At 43.2% G+C, this 22,915-nt stretch overlaps 2 protein-coding genes across 3 annotated transcripts; one reads left to right on the forward strand and one right to left on the reverse strand.

The window, feature by feature from the left end:
- Positions 1-1,175: 1,175 nt before the first annotated feature.
- Positions 1,176-15,764, reverse strand: IL4R (interleukin 4 receptor). The gene is made up of 10 exons (XM_052679757.1): positions 15,430-15,764; positions 11,498-11,605; positions 7,184-7,335; positions 6,026-6,180; positions 5,290-5,446; positions 4,724-4,823; positions 4,061-4,130; positions 3,873-3,949; positions 2,906-3,774; positions 1,176-2,851 (listed from the first exon to the last, which is right to left on the reverse strand). Exons 1-10 carry the CDS (start codon positions 15,747-15,749, stop codon positions 1,779-1,781), a joined length of 3,081 nt encoding a protein of 1,026 aa, XP_052535717.1. The 5' UTR covers positions 15,750-15,764; the 3' UTR covers positions 1,176-1,778.
- Positions 15,765-15,835: 71 nt separating this feature from the next.
- On the forward strand, positions 15,836-22,289 carry NSMCE1 (NSE1 homolog, SMC5-SMC6 complex component). Of its 2 annotated transcripts, none has more exons than XM_052679759.1 (8): positions 15,836-15,935; positions 16,897-17,040; positions 18,323-18,444; positions 18,969-19,046; positions 19,614-19,760; positions 20,706-20,822; positions 21,494-21,614; positions 22,058-22,289. In XM_052679759.1, the coding sequence occupies exons 2-8, from the start codon at positions 16,923-16,925 to the stop codon at positions 22,123-22,125; spliced, it is 771 nt and encodes a 256-aa protein (XP_052535719.1). In that variant the 5' UTR covers positions 15,836-15,935; positions 16,897-16,922; the 3' UTR covers positions 22,126-22,289. The 2 variants fall into 2 exon arrangements, with proteins under 2 accessions (XP_052535719.1, XP_052535720.1); XM_052679760.1 differs by having other exon boundaries at positions 15,852-15,935; positions 16,881-17,040.
- Positions 22,290-22,915: the final 626 nt, after the last annotated feature.

Consider the following 22,915-nt stretch of genomic DNA (forward strand, 5'->3'; position numbering starts at 1 on the left):
AGGGCTGGAGTACTCAAGAACACAACATCTCCCAACGGAAATGAGCAGACCGGAGGGTGCTGCTATGTTGGGAAAACATAAATAAGTTTGGGGGAAAAAAAAAGTGAAAACAAAGCTGGGGCTCAGCAGAGGAACTGCTGCAGCCAACAGCCTCCAAGCTGGCATGAGCAGAGCTCTCTTGGCTGTTCCAGCCACATGCAGGCATTCCTGCATCCCCAAGAGCACATGGATGAGAGCACAGGCAGAAGGGGAAGAAAACAGCACTGACAGCACCATGCCTCCCTTCACACCCTGCAGCACTACCGCAAACAGTGAGTAATCCATTCTGGGTAGCTGCAATAACTGGGGGCTTTTGCTTAAATATTTGTTAGGATTTAGGGAAGTGAGTCATCTTAATCAGGAGGCAGATTGTGGCCTTTGTGCACGTTTTCATCCCACCATTTTAGTGAGTTTGCTTAGAGTCCTGCAAAGCCTCTTCACTCTCATGCCCCGCAACCTCACAGTACAATTCATCCTCATAGTTTTAATTAAAAAAAGAATGATTACCATGTTCATCAGCGCTTCATTTGGCTCCACCACACATGTTAATCGTCACATGCAAATACAGACACTTCACTCTGAGTCTCCTTTCTGGGCTTATATACCACTTTTTACTGCTCCGAGAGTGATGTACGAACACCTCTGCTGCTGAGCCAACCTGGAATTTGAAGTGTAGCTGGACACAAATCTTACAAAATGTGTCAAATGAGTTCCTGTGTAGCAGCCACCTGTTATCTTTCCCTCTTCATGACTGGCAACAGGGTTTTCTAAATAGTTACATATGTATTTCTATGCATATAAAATAACAGCCCTTAATTATTTTGTGCTGCTGCCAGCATACTGAGGTGGAATTTACAGTACCAAAATACATAATAATGCCCTAGCGAAATTCAGAATCATGAGTATGACTTCTGGAATAGCTGCCCAACCAGAGCTTAAAAGCAGCAGGCATGGTTTCCATTGTGACTGGACAAAAAGCAGCAGCGAAGGAACAATCCATGAGCTTACACAGTCTAACCACAAACCAGAAAACTTGCAGAGAAACTAATTTAGAAACACGCGATTCTATTTACAACAGTGTAAGTATAAAATATCTGTTTACTTCCAAAATAATAAACTGAGCATCAATAAAATAATTTCTTTAGACCAAATGATGGTAATATTTATTTCATATCTCAATTGAGCAAATACAGAAACATACCACATTCTGGTGCCACGGACACAGGACATCCCAGCAAATAAGTATTTGAACGTGCAACGCAATCTGTGCAAGTCAGCCACTTCCTCTTCAAGGTCCCTTCCAACCCAAACCATTCTATGATTCTATCTCACCTCCAGGTGCATCAGCACAGTTGAATCACCTCGCTTGCTTCCCAAGCAACATACAGAACCACAGCAACAAGCACAGGAGACATGCTGAATAAGAATGCCAACTTGATGCATCTCCTGCTCACTTGCAGAGAACAACCACCACCAGAGAAGCCTTAACACTGGCTTTGCCTCCTTGAGAGTGCAGTAGCTCTGTGTGTTAGCTGCTAGCCCCTTCTGTACCCAGGGGTCTGCCTCATATACCAGCTGCCAGTCCAGCAGCAAGCATGAGCATTACAACCCAGCAAATCTATGTCTGAATTGTAGTAACCATCACTGTAGGCAAGATTGGAATAACAAAGCACTTTATCAGTTTGCCTTACAGTTTTCTTTTTTTCCAAAGGTTGGTTTGGCTGTCCTGGTAAACACGGCTAGGCAACCTTCATGTAACAGCTGTCCTCCTGGGCAAGAGCCTGTAGAAATTCAACTTTTTTCTCATTCTTCCTGTTGTTTTCCATTAATAGTTCTGATGATCTTTTTCTAACTGCAGGTGCCAGTCCAGAACTCTCATTGTGAGTGGTGCGAGAATCAGAAAGATGAGGGTTATCTGCACAAACAGCAGCTGACTTGTCTGAGACCAAGAGCTCCAGAGGCTCTTCTGCAGTTTTTAGAGTTAGCTCCATGCCATCCAGCAATTCATCAGGTAAGTTTGCTGCTGAGCAACTACACCTTCTGTTTGCCACCTCTTTATTTTCCTCTGAGTTTCCAAACATCCTCAAATGGTTGCGTGGGGCACACTGGAAGTCAGTACTTATTCTGTCACTGCTGCCCCCTGGCACTCCTTCACCACAACAGTTCAAGTCATTATGTTTTGTTCCCTTTATAGCTCTCTCTCCATTAAAATCTTGACAGTTCAGCTCCAAGAAATGCAACAGCTGTTTGTCTCTGCTGGTGTTTTCATCTTTGTTATCACTCAACAGCTCATGAGAGCTGACAATCGAAAGGCTGTCATCACTACTGCATGCAACTTTCTCACTAGAGCCTGCATCCGGGGCAATGCCAGAATCAAAGTCCTGTACAATCAAACACTCACGGCCATCAGGCTCATGGGTTATGTTATCTGGAGGTGTTTCTTCCAGGCTGTTGTACAAAAGATGAACTAAGGGTTCGTACAGTGACTTTGAGATAAACTCACTGCTACTGTCAAAGTGTGCACCACTACATTTAACTGCAGCATCAAAAGACTTATAACCAGATGGCTGAGGTCCAGCAGGGCAAGAAAGCACGCTGCCTTCCTTTTGAAGATTTTGATACACTGCCTGCTTATGAATTTCTTCCTCTGGTAGGAAAGCTGGAACTCCATCATTCACACGTGCCTCTGAAGATTGGGTTAAAGATGGCAACAAGCACATATTTTCAAAGTGCATATTCAAACTACTGCTAGCCAAAGACTGAGACATTAAGGCATCAAAGCTCTTGTATGCAGAGCTACAGGGCTCCACAGATGGAGACGCAAGGGTGTCCAAGCTCTTGTATGCAGAGCCACAGGACTCCATACATGGAGACATTACAGCATGAAAGCTTTTGTATGCAGAGCCACAGGGCTCCACAGATGGAGACATTACAGCATGAAAGCTCTTGTATGCAGAGCCACAGGGCTCCACAGATGGAGATATGAGGGTGTCAAAGCCCTTGTATACTGAGCTGCTTATTCTGTCAAAGGCTGGTTTATTTAGAGATTCCCAAATAAGCACAGAAGAGTCACGCTGACTTTCAGATCTGCACGTCAAAAGGTTTTGTTGAAGCTTACAGGGACTCTCTCTTGCATCCAGAGAAGCAGAATTTGTGCTGGAGCTCCGATAGCCAGATTCAAAGGATTCTTCTGATTGTGCAGACTTCCTGCTGGTTGTACTGCAATTATACTCATCCTGAGAGGCTTCAGTAAAAGGAGAGTCTCTGTGAGAACCATCTGACTGCTGACTCCGGACAGCACTTTCTACTAGATTTTTTTGAGAAAGATTTTCTGACTCAAGTTTCTGAAAGATTTCACTTGTAATGATGTCTGGATCTTTATCATCTTGCATGCTTTTTTCATCTGCCAAGAGCTCCATGAACATGTTAGCTAGTGCATCATTGTGTTCAGCGTGCTCCCTCAGCATGCTGACACTGCTCTCACAAGGCTCAAATACGGTGATCTGGTCGCTGGTCTTTTCCTGGTTCTCAGCCTCAACGTCTGTTAAACGTTCACAGATTTCCACAGACTCTTCAACAAGAACAGTCTCAGGGGTTAAAACTGCATTAATGCCTTTTGGAAACCACACTCCAGGCTTGCTGCAGCAACTGCAAGATTTCTCAATGTTCCTGATGTTATCTTTTTCCTTGAAGTTCTGGCTTGACAAACTTTGAGCCTGACAGTTTTTGCAACTTCTGTTTTTGGAAATAAGAAAGACAGAAATGTTTATGTAATAGAAAAATGTCATGCTGTGAAGCTGAGGTTCTCCCCTCACCCTATTTATCTTACTTACATTTGCTTTTCCACATGACTTGGCTTTGAATCATAGAAAGGGAACTTCATTTCATCAATATAGTTCAAGACTGAAAACTGATAAAACAGAAGTGTTAGGACACACAAAATATGTTTAGTATTTCCCACATTCCATATTCTATTCCTGGTGATCAGGAAAAGGTATATTTTGCAAAGCCCTTACATTACCTTGACATTTTTTACAACCAAATGGCTCTTTGCAGGGTTTGGGATTTGATCCCACCATTCCTTCTTCATTCTGTAAGGCAAGAATAAAAACTGTTTGCTTTAACTGAATTTTGGCTTGATCAGCATGCTTCCTGCTGCTGCAGTACAGATTGCTAAGGAGAGAAGAGCATAGAAGGAAGTGCTTGTTCTGCACATCTCCAAAAGCTGCTTTTCATAAACATATCTGCACTAACTTTGATTCATATGACTGCTCTACACAACCACAGTCACAAGTTCTTCCAATTGTCCTTAAAGTGACGTGTGAAACAGATAGGCTCCCACTTTCATATTGCCACTAAAAATGTAAAAAGAAATGCACATATTTAACCATCATTACTGGAACTCCAGCAAAGATTGGGATTCAAAGCTAACAGACCCATAAATGCAGCCTATTTTAGTGCTGTAATAAGACCATTCTAGTGAGATTAGTAAAAAATACTCAATTATCTTTTCAGAAAATGACAGAGTGCAGCAGATTGATGTTTAAAAGATGTTTGCTCACAGAGTTTGAGTTAAAGTTACAAAGGAAAATCCCATACTACTAAGTGTTCAGTTAAACAATGGCAATACTGGCATCTGTGCAAAGTGCTAGTCTCTAAAACCCATGAGCAGTATGATACCTACTTGGTAAAACAGAAATAGCAAGTTACAGCTACTCCCATGATCAGGATGCAAGATATAGGAACAGCCATATGCAGAATGTCTTCAGATGTCACTTGATAATCTGTTAAATAGATATATTTACATACGTATATATACACATACCGACAATACCAAATCCGTCACCAAAAAATGCTACTTTAGAGGATGTAAAATAAAGCCTTTGCAGATCAACAGCAGAACCAGTGGCAATGGCATGTATCACATCTAAAGGCCAGTGCAGATCCTTCAGTTACCTACTGTCAGTGAGGTAGGAACTGGGATAGCCACGTGTACTGTGAAGCCATTTGTCCACCCTCAGAAACAAACCCATCTCAGTCCCTGGAACAGAACTGTAGTGCAGCTGTGCTCTCACCCTCTGTGCTGCTCTTAAGAAATATTATTTTTAGAGCCTCACCCCTCTAATGGAAAATTGAGAGCTACTTCCACTTCATTCTCTCTTACTCATTTATATCCACTTGCTTTTATTATTATTTTTTAAGTTTAAATGTCTCTGCTTCTACCAGGCTGTGATTAGCTATAATACTTACCACAGTGAAATTCAACTCCATCACTCCAGTCACTCCAGTAGACTGGGTAGTCTGTATAGTTACACCGTATACTTGCGATGTAATCATAGCCTCTCTGCAAGGAGCTTGCAGTAATTTCAAAGCTTTTGGCCTGGTAGTTAATTGATGTCACAGTAACCTGAAAAGAAGGTAAGACAGTAAGAGTTCACTGATTTTCTTATGGGGATTAGGGCTTGTGGCACTAATTAGATGCCAACTGTGTTGTACATTGCTGTGACTTCTCATAAATGAGCAAGTGAATGACTGTGCAAATTATCTGCTACATGCTGTTGTATCGTGCTGTCACAAAAGGGTCATATCTGTGACATGCCATCACACATGTTTTTCCTGGGGCAGAATAAGCCCTGCTCTGAAATGCTGCAGAGATCAGGAGGGCGCTTGAAATGCCTCAAATGCTCCACAGTGTCACAAACTGCCTCCAGCTTCAGATGTAACAGAAGCACTGTATTTTCAGTCTCCGTCCTGCCTACTGTGAGCAGCTGGTCCTTTGGGGTGCTAGTCAGGAAGGTTTCACTCCTTTAAGGCCTTGTTTGAACCGACTTGGGACTGACACCAACAGAAAGTGCACGCTCAGGAACACCATGGGGCTCACCCTTGCTGGCCCTTACACCATTGTTCATGAAACAATTTCAAAGTCCTTCAGGATATTTAGACCTTGAAGCTCCAGAGATAGAAAATGAGGCCAGCTGTCTCTTACCTCTCCTGGGCGCTGCTTGCTCCAGTATTTTACTTCATAGATGACTGGCTGTCCAAAAAGCATGGATGAAGCAGCATAGCTCTCCTCCCAGCTCAAATTGAAATTACCATTTTCAGCTTTCTCAACAGCAAGATTTTTGGGAGGCCTGGGCTTAACTGCACATTAAAAAAAAATACAATTAAGGAGAACGTGAAAATGTAGAAGTGTTGAAGTAAAGAAGCAGAGACAAAAAAACATTCATCAGAAGCCAAAATGTCAGAGTCAATGCATTTCAGCCCCTTTCACTAAGCTCTGCAAGGAGGCCAAAACAGCACAACTGCGAGGTGTTCATCAACAACCACTGAAAACCCAGGCTGGCTGAGCAAACTTCAAACTCTACTTTTGGTGCACTGATTGCAGCTTTCAACCTGAAGAAGTGGTAACAATCCATGCCCTCACAATAACATGCTGTGCCATATGCTGGGTATACAGTTTCTGACCACCCTGCATTCAGACTGTCCTGCCTACCCGTGTCTTAGAAACTGATGCAGCCTCCTGCTTATTCTGCTGCTGAGTCTCAGTGACATCAGGTAGGAAATAAATCAGATCATCATTATAGATGAATGTCTGCCCAAGGCACATGAATGATTTCTGAGTCTTTGAGGCGAGACAGTGTTACAAACTCTTATTAGTTTAAACAAACTAGGTGCTGACAGAGAAATAGGAACTGTATCTATGCTTTGTCCTGTGAAAGAGCAGGGTCATTAACTTTTTATCAGAGGATAACAGAGACAGGAATGAAAGAATTTCAATAGGGAGAGCTTACTGTTCTAAGAACTGGAAGTAGCGTCTTCCTCTTCATCCTTGAATTCTACAGCAACAAGTGAAGTTCTCTAAATGCACACTTAAGTCCCCAAATTGTAGATGGCTGGAAGCTGAGATGGTAAAGCTAGAGGAAAAACCATTCTGCTTGCCCCATTTCTTGTATTCTTTCCTTAAGAATCTACTCCAGAATCAGGTTTCTAAGCCAAACATGCTTCTCATTTAGGCCAGCATTACAAATGTCATGTTCTCACATCTACTAAGAAAAAAACTCTTCTGGTAGCATTAATGGGGAGTCAGCTAGAGTTGCAAAGCCTGAAACTAAATGTTCTAGTGACAAAATAAACAGTTTCTTACCAACTTGGGCTGGTGTAACACTGGAATTCCACATATTGGTGCCATTGAACTGTAGAGCTAGGATATAGGTGAGACCAGATACAAAATAATCAGGATATATTGTGCAAGTGCACATAAAACTCTCTTCTGCGTTCTCAGGGACACATACATTTCTGAAAAACAGGTAGAAAATTATGATTGTTCACATAGCATGGCATGCTATTTCTTGAAAGTGTGGAACCAAGCTTACCAGTGTGTGGAGCCAGTCAAATCTGATACAGGCAAGTTCAGTTTGTAGAAAAATTTAGTCCAAACAAATCCAAAACAAACCCAAGTCCCTCTCAACTCCCAAACCCCTTAATGCTGCGCTAATGAAATGCTAAGAAATGATCTAGAAAAGTTAACCCTGAAAGCAGCCTTCACCACACTCCCCTTCTGAAGGAGCAGACTGATGCCCTACTACTCCAGGCACAGTTTTATTGCAGCATACAAAGCAAGATTACTCAGAAGTCTCTCTGGAGAAATCACATGGAGAGGAAGAGGAAAGCTCAGATTTGTCTTCCTCTGTCGGGGATGGCAGGAACACTGCCTCTGCTGCAGAAGGCAGCAAACAGCTGTGAACAATGAGGCGCACTGTGTGCTACAGCCTGGTAAATCATGCGTGGTTTCTCACAAAATGAAGGCTCAGGGCACTGATGAGAACACTCCTGTTTCTGCAAGCACTACTTGACAAATGCTACGTACCAAGAATGCAGAGAAGTTTGTAAAGGAGTCTACTGAGCAGATGTGTCACCAATGAGTATACAGATGTTATAATTAAGAAATATACAGAAAAGTTAGGCTAAACAGGTTATCATGCTAAAGAAGAATGGATGGAAAGCTTACCCTTGTCCTGGGCTAGCTGAGAAGACTCCAAGAGGAGTGATCTCCAAAAGGGATCCTTCCCCACTGGCAGTCAGCTCTTAAATGGGGTCTAGCAGAGGTGCAGCCAGGCTCCACCCCCTTCCAATAGCACAGGAGAATTGTCTTCACCTGTGCTCCCAGGGCTGACTCATGGCTCACCTCAGGTGGTCGATCTGAGATTCAGGCTGTGATTCAGCAGTTCCCATACACTACAGCATAATGTTAATTGCAGGACACATCTTCCTGGCAATGAGGACAGCCCTGACTACGCCTTGTCCCAGGCACTCATGACAAAGGGATGGAATCAAAGCTGGTAATGGCTATAGAATATATAAAGTTCCAATGACAACAAAGGAAAGTCTCATTAAGCACTCACTCGGGAGGAAAAAATTCCTTCCTGTAGTAGAGCAGGAACTCTTGGGAGCAGTTCAGCTGTGCAGGCACCTTCCAGTGACAAATCAGCTTTTCGGCATAGTCAGTAAAGCATGCAAATTCCTGTATGTGTTCTGTAGCCATAACTGGGGAGAAGCAGCACGTAATGAGATGCATGAAAATCAGAAGAATAAATTGAACTAACCAGTAACATTTTATAAAAATTAAATTCAAAAGGCAAAACGCAGACAACAGTCAGACCAAGCTCACTGCCTACACGCCTGAACTTGTGTTTTACCTACAACTGCTTTAAGCTCCCTAAGCTCATACCTTCTGCCTCCCTTGAGCAGCTCCTCACTGCAAATCTTTCTCTTCTCTCCCTCAATTCTCCCATTAAAACTTAGAGTAGCTTTGGTTGGTTTTCAGAATCCTTTTAGTTAGGATTTTTCTTGGAATTTCTTTACTTACCCTGCCAGAAGCTTTCTGTTGGCAATTATACAAGGGCCATATTGATGAATAATTTGGTTTCTCTGCAGTAAGTAAACATTTCTGCGGCCTAGCACATTACTAACTCTCCATTCTCATCATTTACATTGCAAATTTAAGACTAGTTGTCAACAATTCACATCCTGTAAGGCCCTTCAGCTACTGCAGGGCTTACTTCACTGGTGCCTGTTTCAGATCATTCCTCCAAAGCAAAATCTTTTCGTAAGTACCTTACTTTGGTTCTATTCCTCCCATGTTTCTCCTTTTCTGTGGTTCCTTTATATCACGTTTTCTGATACAACTCATGCACTTTGATACAGTACACTATCTGCAAATGCAAAACCTGTGATGGCCAGTTCCCCTTTGGGGTGCACCAATACAACATACAGCAGGATTTACCACTGCATCCTGTGGCACTTCAATAAAAACCCGACTCAAAGAAACAATCATTTACCACTGCCAGCATGTGGTCTCATTTCAAACGTGCATCACTTTCATTTGCCTTTCTACACAGCCTCCCATAAAACTTCATTAACAAGGAGTCCTGGATCACTTGAGTGAACTCAAATGTTAATGAAGCTCACTTACACAAATGAGGACATACAACACTGCCAAAGAACCATTCATATTGTTAATGAAAATCACGGTAGAAGTTGTCTGATACATCGACTGGTATAAGCCTACAGCTGCTGGTTGCAGCTTGTGGTTTCATTGTTGTTCAGTATTTAGAAAGTGTTTTTCACAAGATAAATATCTTGCCCTCGTTACTAATCTATGAGAGCTATCACTCAGATCCTCTCTGTGTGGCAGCACCGCATTTGCTCCCTCTTGTTCTGAATGGCCCACAGTTCTTCAAAGACAAACAAAACCAAAGGAAAACAAACAACAAAAAACACCAAACGTGCGCACCAGTGAGACAAAAGCAAAAACAATTCCAACTGCAGCAAGTTGAAGACTCAGCATCTGCACTGCTACAATAGTAACACTGCTCATTTCTTTCAAACAAGAACCACTATTTACTCTGCTCCTGTTTATGGTTTGTTGCCCTATATACTTTTACTGTTTCTGTCTTACTTTCTCTTTCAGAAATCTTGAAGTAATACTAACATTCTAATCCCTTTAAAGATGAATTTTATCATTAACATATGGAAACTTTACATTTCACTTTCAAGAACACCTGAATTAAATGAAGCTCTTCCTGCTGCATTAAGCTGATCAGCAGCTTTATCTTGCCTTCCAGGGTCCTCATGGATTCCCAGCACTCTGGGTTATTTTCTGTACTCTCTTCCTGTGACCTTTCCCCCTTTTTTCATCTCTGGTACAAAGTTCCTTTTTTAAAAAGATTCATTTCTGAGAATTTCCTTTAGCAACTACATTCCCACATTCCGTAAAGAATTCGTTTTCAGTTCACAGACTTAGAAAAGGGAACAGAAACACTGGATTTCTTTTTTAATCCTCAACTGGAATATCATGATGAAAGAACTTAAAATATCCATTAATCAGGGAGGTGGACACCTGTGAAATTAAACCTCGATAACTTAGGGCAAATCTACCCAGATGAGATGACATAGAAGATGTACTCTCACAAACCTTCATTCTTCTCATTAATTCAAACTGAAAGATTTCCCCCCCAGCACTAGGAGCATGTCTGAACTCATTGCATATAAGAAAATTGCTAAGAAATCTTGTTTTTTGGACAGGCTATTTTTTATCTTAACTATTTTGGTTGGCTTTTTAAAACCAGCGCACGCGCTAACACCAAAAAACCCTGTAGATTTTCGTGACACAACTTAAAAGCTACAGAAAGTAAAATGCAAGACTCATTTTCCAAAGTATCAAGGTGCACCATCAGAAAAACAGGGCTTCCTAAGTTACCTTCATCATGAACTTCTCTCTATTATGAACTTCAGAAAGTAGCCATTAACTAACAAGCAGCATTAAGGCTTCATGCAGCCACACACCTTGCCAGAGCAATAGAGGTGTAGTGAAGAACGCACACGACACCACATGCTGTCCCTGCACAGGCACAAGGCAGGGCACACCACGTCTGACAGTGTCCTCAAAGCTGTTCAAATTCAGCCAACTCAGTCTTCCAACTTTGGAGAACACAGACTGACAGATGCCCATTGGTGGCAGATCTAGACACTACTGCTTTTGTCCCCCATAGGTCTCTGCAGGTCTGCTGCTGGTGAGTGCACAAGGCAAGCAGTGGCAGCTACAAAAACAAACAAGAGATTCCTATGAGATTTCTACAGATGTTGGTGGGTCACTGCCACGCATCCTGTTTGCAACACAGTGCTCAGAATAGATCAGACAACGGGGAAGCAGAGAACTGACTTTCCTAACCTCAGTTTCTCCTTACTGCAAATTCCTGTATTTTTTTCTTGCCTACATGGAGATGGTCAAAAAAGCAAAGAGGTCTAAGACTTTACTACATGGATATTTCTAGCACTTGAGGTTGCAGATTTTATACTATTTAACATTAACAGTGCTGCCTGCTAGCTATTCCTAGTTGGGAGAAAATACTGTTAGGAAAGCTTAAGTATAATAATTTAAGAACATCGATAGATGTACCTTCCATTGTTGCATATGAAAAGAGAAGGATCCACAGGGTATGCAGCACGGGGAATCTTGCCATCATTTTCACTCTCTGGGCTCAGAACAGTGAGCTGTGCTGAGATTCTGCAACAAGATGACAATAATATAAGCTTACATCAGTCCCAATTAAAGTAAGGGCACAGTTCTTCTCTGCTGCTTTGCTAGATGTTAGGATTCGTATCCCTGCAATGCCCAATCCCCCCAGAAATCTGCTCTGAGAGAAGTGCGGGGGAATAAAGCTAATAAGAATGAGCTAGAAGTGCAGAAAGCGCAAGGAAACCCTGCTGTGGCATAACCTTTTAAAGTAATTAGCTGAGACACTACTTAATGACCTTTTGGAAGCATGCATGTGAATGCCATATACATCTAAGAACGCAGAGCCCAAGGCGTGCTACCAAAGCCACATTCCCTCAAATAACTCATCTCAAAAACTGGGAGGATACTGAAGTGCAGCTGCTTTCTGCTTGCTGTCAGCCTGAATAAACGCAGGGAGGCAATGCCAACAAAACACTGATTTCTTCAACATAACAGTACGAGTACTTTACAGTGAATCACTGCTTTGGTACGCAAGTCAGCCCTGCGATAACCAGCTCATAACCCAACTGGCAGTGCTGATCAGAAGAGGTACTGTGCTTCTATTCCCACAAGTGTAATTGATCACTCTTTAAAACAAGCTTCAGAAGCTTTCATTCTTACAGGTTCAGAGATAAGAACACTGAGTTAAAACAGAACATGAGAATGGAAACTGTTTTGAGATCTTATTGGCAGCAACTACTGCTCATCCAGTAAAACACGACCAGCTTCAAAAGTAAGCTTCCCATAAATGCTCAAGAAAGCTATTACTTAAGAGCAGATCTTTTCACATTTGGGAACAGAAAACGTGGCTGAGTACAGCAATAACATTTTGGAAAAGAATACAGATGGTTTTGCAGCTGCTTGGAAGAAGAAATAAAGAGCAGACAAATGCAGCACAAGACATTGTTCTGCTCTTCCTCCCGTCCTTTTCAGGAGAAGACGTTTGCCTTCCAATCCATTGTCAAGTAATAAGAAACCCTTAAAACTCTGGCAAAGAATCCTGTATCACATAAGCATACACGAATCCACAGATGGCAGCAAAAGAAGTCCTTCCCTTGTAGGAAAAACACTCTGTGTATGTTGATAAAAATGGAACCCTCAGCTTTGATGAAACAGTAACAAAACAGACTATAAAGTCAACACAAAAGGAGAAAATTCAGAAGTGACCTTTCAACACCTGCAAGCTCTTAAGATTTTATGTCAGATAATGACATAAAAAGGTCAACCTTCATAACATATGTAACACATACAGAGAATACCAAGTACACAGCAAACCTATCGATCTCAGTATATATGAGGAAATAAGGTGTAAGAAGTTTAAGTGACTTTCCTAAAAACTATAAAAGATTTGCAGTGGGGCTGGAAGCAGCTTCATCTGTTGGCTTCTGTGCTGGAATCAGCAGATCAAATCATCCCTGTCTACAGAGGGAGAAGGAAAAGAAAAAAAAGAAGGAGAAAAAAAGATGTGATTGAAAAGATTTCATTTAATATCTAGAAAAGCAGTAATTTCAGCTGTAGGCCTTTAAGTAAATTAGGATCATCTTTAATCTACAGGTGTAATTTGCAAAGCTTGTGCTCAAAGGGTGTGCACCCCAAACGACCAATGATAGTCATTTCGACCTAAGGCTGCTCAATTTACTTTTGCTGCTGTTGGACAGAGCCACCCTTTAGTTTTAAATTTATTAAAGCAAAGCCTGTCTTATTCCTCTTGGTTTAATATGCAGGCCATCATTGCTGCCAGCATGAGATCAACAATACAAAGCAACGTTCATCACCTGGTTTTGTATAAAAATGTGAAACAAAAAGAAAATTTGGAACCAAATGATATTTTCTACATGCCAATACAAAGCAGCAGAGCCACAGAAATATAACTCCAAACATCAGCTCTTGGACATGCAATGTGACATCAAATGCAACACGTGGTGAGAAGCACGTGCCCCAGATGTTTGAATTCAGCTGGAGGTTCTGCATTCCAATATATTTTCTTATCATAGAACCACAGAATTGCTCAGATTGGAGAAGACCTTCAAGATCATCAAGTCCAACTGCAACCAATGGGAAAGACAAAACCTTGCAACCCAACCTGCAACCCAGAGCAGGAAGCTGAATGCAGTGGGTCAAACCCCTGCTCAGAGGGAAAGCCCACAGTGGCTGGGCTTAACTCCATAGCTAAGTAACTCAGGAGCTGAGATGGATCTAGGGGAAAGGTGTAATGGAGATGATAGAAGAAAACAAAGAGCAAAACAGTGCATCATTTATCACCTAAAATGAACACAGTGCTTGATCATAATTTGAAAAACTGCAAAATAAAGCACTAAGACAGTTTTAGGGATCTTCCAGCTCAGAGCAGCAGAAGCTGTGGAGAGTGCTGAGTATGGACACCTGAATGGAACGCCAAGTCACAGAGTTGTGGGGTTGGAAGGGACCTCTGGAGACCATCAAGCCCAACCCCTGCTAAAGCAGTTCCTACAGCAGGTCACACATAGACATCCAGGTGGGTCTTGAGCATCTCCAGATCAGAATCCACCACCTCTCTGGGCAACATGCTCCAGTGCTCCGTCACTCCGACAGATGAGAAGTTCTTCCTTGTGTTAGTATGCAAATTCTTGTGTTCCAGTTTGTGCCCATTGCCCTGTGTTCTATTGCTGCACACCACTGAAAGGAGACCACTCCCACTGACTTGATTCCTGGACTTCAGGTGTTCATAAACACTGATGAGATCCCTCGTCAGCCTTTTCTTCCCCAAGCTGAACAGCCCCAGGTCTCCCAGCCCTCCCTCAGTACTGGAGATACCCCAGGCCCTCATCAACCCCCTGGTCCTCTGCCAGCTTGTCTGCAGGAGATCCCTGCCTTTCTTCAAGTGGGAAGCCCAGAACAACTTGGAGCAGAATGCAGTGCTACCCTATAACTTACAGTACAGTAAATCCGATTTTAAGCTCTAGGAAAGGAACTGAGAGAGGCTGTGAAGTTTCTGTCTTTTGGAGATCTCCAAAAGGGACATAGGGCTGGGCACTCTGCTCTGGGCAGCCCTGATGAAGTGGGGTGTACCAGATGAACCCAGAAGTCCTGGCCAACCTCAACCTTCATTCTGTGAGTGAAACCCACCTTTTCCAGCCAGCTTCCTGATCAGCAGCATTGAAAACATCACTTGGCCACTGCGTGGGGGGAGATAACCAACCCGTGTGCCTCCTTGACAAACAGGGAATCCACGCAGGCTGTCGGTGGGAGCTCAGCTCTCGCACATATTTAGTTCCGTGCTGTTTTTTACACACGCGTCACTCAAACTCGCCCACGAAACCGAGCATGGCGGAAACTCATCATGGAACACAGCCAGGGAAACTCCGGCAGGAAAGGAACTGGGGCTCAGCTCCTGGAGCTGCTCACGCTGGTCCATCGATTCTGCTAGCCGGTTTTATGACTATCATAAATTGGCCCTAAGCTCTCTGAATACGCACACACCAGGAATAGCTGTTAAAGAACGAAATCTGCGTTTCAGGAAAAGCTCACTCATCGTTTCCGAGCAGTTTCACGGCGGCAAATTCCCCGAACGCGACACACGTGTCCGGAGAACGCCGCTCAGTGAGCGCTCTGCCGGAACGCCCCGCGGGACAGAACTCCGCGAGCGATTAAGGAACGCCAACAGTGACGCACGACGCGGACCCACAGGGCTCCGAGCGGCTCAAACTCCGCCGTCACGGGCAGAGCCGAGAGCAGAAACGCAGAACCACCGCCCCGGGACGGGTACCGACGGGTACCGGCACGCACCGAACGCCCGCACGGACTCACCACCGCCGCAGCGAGGGGACGGGACCCGACCCGACCCGCCGCCCTACCCGCTCCGCTCGGATCCGCATCCACCTCCCGCGAAGCCACTCCTCCCTCCGCACTCCGCCTCTGCAACTCCCGCACCGGGCGCCGAGCGGCAGCCCCGCACGGACAGCGGGCAGGCGGAGCCGGGCCAAGTTTCACGGGAGGACACCGCGGCGCCGGACCCGAAGCGAACCTCGACACCCCGCCCTTCTTCCGCTGCCGGGTGTGGCCGGACCCCTCCTCTCCGTTCCGCCGGGCTCGCCCACTGCCCCCGCCCCCGTCCAAGCCCCCGCCCCTCGCGCCCGGCACAGCAGCGTCTGCCGCGGCCGCAAGGGGGCGCCATCACAGAGCTCGGCTGCAGGGCGCTGCCGAGCCGAGCCGAGCCGATCGATGGCAGGAGGCCGCGGAGATCGCTGAGCTGATCGCTGGAGCCCGTGCGCTCTTTCAAAAGAGAACGGCCGGGGCTTCCGGCGGGCCTTCACGTCCGCCCTGGAGCCGCACGGAGCGCGGAGCAGCAGCGCGCAGTGCTGTAAGCGCTGGAAGTGAGGGGTGCGGGGGGGCAGCGGGCGGCGGCTCCGACCTCGCTTGGCCTCAGAGCCCCGTGCGGGCGGGGCTTCCCGGTTCGGTCCGTTCGTGGTCCCGCGGTGCGGGGGTTTCTGCTGCTTTGTTCGTCTCCTTGGTCAGGGAATGCCTTGAGACGGCGTTACTTCGGTCTGATGTTCTTCCCAGCAGACGCTGGGGAACTCCCAGCTACAAAACAGTTTTTCAGCGTAGTCGTCACCATTAGCAGTGCGTTTTTTGGCAGCGATGAACGAGAGCTGCGTGCTATGCCTGTAAATCCACACCGTCCTCACTGTTGCCATTGCCTCTGCTGAAACACCCCAGCAGTGCCTCTGTGCCACAGCCTCTGTTTGGTCTCCATCGATGGTCACCAAGTGGCCATGAATGGCAGTGGGCACCGTTTTTTTCTGCACGGAGAAATTCAGCTCCACTTGTTTTGCTTTATCCACCTTTCCACGTCAGATGCCGTTGTGTCAGAGTGCCCCTCTGCTGCTGTCTGTCACACGGCAACAGCATGTCATGGGATGTTGGTGGGAAGGTCAACCTCTGCTGCCATCCTGAGCCACCTCTGCTGTTGTGGGCTGACATGATAGAATAGGAGGCATGACTTTTGGAGCAGCCCTCATACGAAGGATTTTCTGTCCTAAGTGAGATACGCTGTAATTACACAATGTCTTTGGATATGTGGCAGGAGGCAGCTGATGCAGAGCTATGCAAGGTGTTCTACAGATTAAAAGTGGTAAGGAAAATTAGTTGGACTTCTTTTGCATCCTTCCCTTAGAGCACTGCTCACCATCTGTGTTTGGAGAACAAGCTGGGAGATCTGCTTTTTAGCACTAGTAGCCTTAGGAGTTTAATTGAAATACATGTGCTCATCATGTGCACTGTTAATCTGCATGTGCATTAATTGCAGTTGATGTGTTCTGCAGCACTTGAAGCCTGGAGGAACATCGCCATGGCAGCTCAGATGTCCGATGCTCATCGACGGTTCTTGCAGATCCTGATGTCACATGGGATCATGGAGGGAGCAGAGGCCAGGAAATTACACAGGCGCTGCTGTGAAATCAGTAAAGGTGGGTCTTTCTTCTGGAAAGAAATGTGGGGAGATGGGGGAACTCTTCTTTTTTTCATCGTGCAACTTGTAAATCATTGCGTTTCTGAAAAGTGTATGCTAGCTAAAAAAAGCTTCAAAACAATCCAAAAAACTTCAGTGGTGTGAGTTTTCTCTTTTTCCTAAGAGTTAACAAACAGAGCAAAACAAAACCTAACGACAACACTTTTTTTCTCTGGTTATGTATTTAAAAGAAATTGACAGTGATACTCAGTTAATGGAGAGCACAGTACTCTGTGCAAAATAAGCAAGCTTAGTAGCTGGGTTTCAATAAAGCACATTTGAATAAATGATTTCTGATCCAGTCAGTTGGTACAGCTTCTTGAACAAGAACTGTTTTGTAGGTGAAAGCTGTGCATTCTTGCAAATATTGAAAGGCATTCTGAGTCTGGGATTGTAAATAGATTTTTAACAGATCATTTTTGATCTACTGGAACAGCCATTCATCTCAAAGTGTTACAAGAGTATTGGTCTGTTATCTTTTGCCTTACCCTTTTCTAGAGCTGTCATTAATTCTCACTGATCTTGATTAATGCAGTGTTTCTTGCTGGGAGGTGCCAGGCAAGACGATTTGTCACAATTTTATGTATTTCAATATTAATCTATTATTGCTGTTTAATTGTCCATTTATGGAGTCTTATTATAAATAAGACTAAAGAGCTTTCTGGACAGGAATGTCCTGAGTGATGTTTTTGCATTGTAACATACCATACAGTACAGCGGGGCTTTGAGTTTGGGGCCTCTGTCTGATGCCATTACACTGGAATTGACTTTTATAGATGCAAACAGTATAACTGGTAGCAGTTTTGAGATGTCAGTCTTTCTGAAGTTATGAGCTGTTATTGAATGCTCAAAGTCAACAGGAATTTTGGCACTGTCATTTTGTTTTGGATGGAAACTTTGGAGAATGTCTGCTATTGCTGTGCAAGCATAAGCCACAGCACATGCTTCTGCACTGTGCATCTGAATTATGTGTTTGATAAAACAACTCATACTGTTTCATTTGCTTATGGAGTAGGACACAAGATATTAACAGTGTAACTACAAAGCTACAGTGTTATCAAAGAAACAAGGAATTTGTTGTTGGTAAGTTAAAGAAATTAATTGTATTGTGTAATTGCACTTAATGGCCTGTTTGAATTCTGCCTCAGAAATTGCTAGCAATTTCACCTAGTTTAAGCAGATTAAACATAAAAAGGTGTTGTTTTTTTTCCTTCCCTCAGTGTTTTTTTTCTTATTTTCAGTCTACTGTGCACAAGATAAACTGGATGATTTCGTCAGTACCATCAACAACCAGCTACAGCCTTTGTTCATGCAGATCCGGAAAGGAATGTCTGAAGTTGATGGGAGAACGCATTATGCCTTGGTAAGTACGAGGTGCTGCCATCTCGTGGTTGCAGCTTCTCGTAACGAGTGCACGCGTGGACACACCGCAGAGATTCTGCCACGTGTCTGATGTAACAGCAGCCATTCAGTCATGTGTTGATAAAAGCGCAATAAAAGGTGAGTAAACCGGGCAAAGAACTGGAGCTACGTTTTATCTTTGGGCGTTAGTAAAGCTGATTTATCTAGGGTCCTTCCTTACAGTGTAATGCAACTGCTACATGACAGCATGCCAGCATGAGCTGTGCCCTCAGCATGTCTGGACTTTTTGTAGGGCTCTTCCACTGCCGTGCTGACAATTGCTGTGGAAACTCCTTGTAGAGCAGGGAACTGGGAAGATTAACTGCCAAAAGTGTGGGAAGGGAACATGGCAGCAAAGCCCATAACAGCACCTGATTTATTTAGCAGGAACAGCCTCTGTCATGGCACTTAAAGCAGTGACATTTCTTTTAATTTTAAGATGATGTATTCCTAACCCCAGATAATCTTTCACTTTTTCTTTGGTAGGTGAACATGGCAGAAACTGAAATTACTAAGATGGCATCTGACTATGCAGAAAATGAACTAGAATTGTTCAGAAAAACAGTAAGTATGACTGATATTAGTTAGTAAATAACGTCGTTTGTGAAGGTACTCTTAAAATGAATGGAAATCTGAGATGTGTTTCAAGAATTAGTTGCCATCTTGCACAACTTCATTGAATTTTATCCTAAGTGAAATGGGGCAGGGAGGGAAATGGGAATATAACAAGTAATGGTTCTCCTCTTGAAGGGAATTAGCTTTTTAAAATTTTGCATCCTAATTTTTTTTTTAATAAACGAGAAAGAGAGGTTATTTACTGTGCTGGGACAGCTGCTGAAGTGTCATCCAAACTGATACTATTCAGAATCCACTCTGCCAGTATTGATGTAGCACCTATACAGCTATGTTTGTGCTGCAGAGATGGTGTTGTCATGGCACATATTACTACTAGCACATCAGCTCTGCTTTCTGCTCTGTGATGATGTGCAGCAGAACGTTCCCAAGGAGAGAATCTCTGAAAATTGGCAATGTATGCTTATGTTCAGATGCTGAAAAAGCTGTACATTACTATAAGGTGCATCTATCTAATTGCACAGTCTTTGTAGTAACTGAAAGTATTTCTTTCTATAGATGGACCTAATCATTTTATCAGAAAATGGCTTTGCCTCTTCTACGGATATTTTAAACTGCGCTGACCAACTGAAGACAAAGAAAATGAAGAAAAAGGAAGCAGAACAAGTGCTGAAAATTTTTGTGGATGATAAGTGGCTCTCTGAGGTAACTGCTTTATCTTTGCAAGTGTCTGTGCTTTAACAGGTCCAGATGTTGTTTTCTTATGGATGTGGTGGCAGAAGCTGGAGATGTTCATAAATAGGTGAGGGCAGAAATGGTTCTGTGGGGGCTATGGTTATTGTTCCAGTCAGTGATTCTTACAGAAGAGCTGGTCCATTTACAAGCAAAAAGTCCTTGGGTAGATGCATGCATGACAACGTGGTTTCTGTTTCTTCTATCTAAGCTAATGTGTGCATCTCTATTACAACACAAAAGGCATTCTTTGTACAAAACAGCATGGCACATTTAAAGCTTGCAGCAAAAGCTGGGGAAGGCTCTTCAAGGGTGATCTGTGCCCTCAGTTACATTTCAAATTGCCTCAAAAGCAGTAAAAAATAAAGTGTTAAAAACTCCTGAAGTGGAAACACACAGGCTGCTCTGCATGTTTTGGAAAAAATGGAGAAATTGAGATTAGTTTTTACCATGTGGAATACAGCAATTGTTTACCAAGACAACTGAGACCTGAGTCTCTTTTCTCCCGGCTGTCACCACATCATAGATTTCCATCCTGCTGCCACCCATTTCCTTATATGAGAGAGATTTAGCAGGGATTTTCAAAGATTCCTGCTGCTCAGATTTTGCAGAAAACTGGAAGTTCCACTGATGTGCAAATGAAGAGTCTGCTAACGATATGCCTCTAAGGAGAGCATACTTGCTCATCTGTACCTTTCAGGGACTGTATTTGTTAGAAGCGTGGCTATTGTTATGATCCTCCTCTGCCTCTTCAAAAACATTTTGGCTGTGTTTTATCAGTGTAAGAATGCTTGTTTCATGATGGCAGAAAAAAAAACTCTTTAATGTCAAGTACTTGCTAGTACAAGGTGGTGAGAGAGGTCCAAAATGAAGAAAGGAACTAAGGGATATTGCTAATCTCAGTTGTTGTTTTCATAGAGAGATGGGGAATATACTCTGCATACTCGCTGCATAATCGAGATGGAACAGTACATTCTCAGCACCTATCCAGATATAGCAAAGAAGTGTAATATCTGTCACAGCCTTGCCATCCAGGTAATGCATCTGATTACCTCAGTATCTGCAAGTGGATTCCTGTCACAGTGGAAGTTTGAGACACTTTCACTTGAGTATTAGGCAGGCAGTGAAAATTCCAGTGTTGCAATCTGGTAATATTACTCATATTTATAATATAATACAATGCAGATTAACTGTAATCTTCCATATGACACATATTCATCTTTGGTTGTGGGATTTTGGTTCAGGAATTGACCGCCATGGACTTAAGAATGAATTTATTGATACACACTTTACTAAAGCACTGTGTGTTGATAGCTGGCAAGTTTCTAATTTGGTCTTGCACAAGAGATTACAACCTGAACTCCTGTTCTAGAACTTTTACATTCTCTTGCTCCTTGCCCTTGAATTTTCTCTTCATCTTCCCACCTAGCTTCCTTCCCTAACATTACTTTTTCCTAATTGCTCTCCTTTACTGCAGCCAAGCAGCTCAGCATTTGTCTTTCAAACTAAATTACGTCCACATAGGTAAATGGCATTTCCTAGCTTCCAGGAGAATAATTCCTATTATGTTTTACCAGCCTTGATTTCTGAGTGTCCTTCAACTGTATCTTTTGAACTACTGTTAGGTATAAATTATCGTTTATTTGTAGCCTTTTGTGACAGAGGGGCAAATCAGAAAGCTTTTCTAGTAACACTTCTGATTTCAGAGCCAAGCGTGTGAAACGTGTGGAACTGGGATGCATTTACCTTGCATTGGAAAGTACTTCAAAACTCAGTCTAAACCACGGTGTCCTCAGTGTAATGATTTCTGGCCTTATGAGATCCCAGGTACCAAGTAACATCTTTTTTAAAAGTGTAATATTTAAGGATGGACTGTGATATTCAATGGCTCTGCCTGAAATGACTTATAATTGTAGCCAAACATTGGATATTTGTGACTTCAGTTGTGTGTTTCTAAGTGAACCATACTCAGGGAACACTGAGCCCTGCAACTGCACAGGCTGTCCTGTGGTCATTAGCAGATGCTGTGCATACTGTTCATAACAGCACTAATGGTTTGGGGGATGAGCAGGAGCACTAAAACTTTTGGAAATACTGAGTTTCAAAGAAAAGCACAAACTCGTTCTAGAATTCCTCAGTTTAACCAGATAAATTGGACATTCTGAGCAGGAACACAGGAACATGTAAAGAACTGTAAAAACCTGGAAGTCATACCATATCATCCTTTCTTTTTGTGTGTCATTAACTTTGCTTTTTTCCTTTCTCTGTAGACAGGAGTCGGATAGATTCCCAGTCATCATCAAAAAGAGGGAGCAGAAGAGAGCTTCAGTCTTTGTAGCTTCAGCTGAAGTTAGCAAAACTTGCTTTTAGTGATTTTTGTTTTCCCATTCTCTGGCAGAATAGCCAGACTGCACTGTATTCAGAAGTGACAGTGCACTGTTAAATGTATTTATTTTTTCTAGAGTTTTAAGAAACTTACAATAAAACTGTCTTTGACCTTCCTGTTTTTCTACACAGTTATGCCCAGACAACTTCCTAGGAGGTGGGTTTGTGTATGCAGTTCTCTGTATTTTGGGCTGGCAGTATCAGTGCACGTTTGTGAACAAAAGATAAATGTTTTTGCTCAGTCCTGAACGCTGATTTATGCAAATTAATTATTGTACAAAGCCTTTCTCAGCCGCTGCACTCCATATTTGTATGGTTTCAGTTGCAAAACTGAGAATGAGACCTGTTATTAGAACCACAGGGCTTGTAAATATTCCTCAACCAGTTCACCTATGTAACATTTTACATGGTTTTCAAGTAGCTGATCACACAGCACTTCAAGGTCTCTGCTGAATCCCTGATCAAGGCCTGGCTGGAGTCTGAACTTCAGGCTTGTACCACTGCTCGTTTTTTGTCTCTTCCTTTGACAGCAGAGTTCGTGTCATATGGTGAGGCCACAGGCAGATATGTTCAAGAAAAGATGGAACTTTTCCACAATCAAAACCAGTTACAAATCTAAAGATGATTTTTTTTCCCCACTGGTTTTTAGAACTAGTACTTCACACTGTTGTTTTCTGTAAAGATGCCTTATCCTTGTAAAAGTGACTTGAAAATGAAACAAGGACTAAATGTTGCTAGATACT

The sequence above is a fragment of the Tympanuchus pallidicinctus genome, unplaced genomic scaffold (genome assembly GCF_026119805.1).
Source record: "Tympanuchus pallidicinctus isolate F22 unplaced genomic scaffold, pur_lepc_1.0 scaffold18, whole genome shotgun sequence".
Classification (NCBI taxonomy): domain Eukaryota; kingdom Metazoa; phylum Chordata; class Aves; order Galliformes; family Phasianidae; genus Tympanuchus; species Tympanuchus pallidicinctus.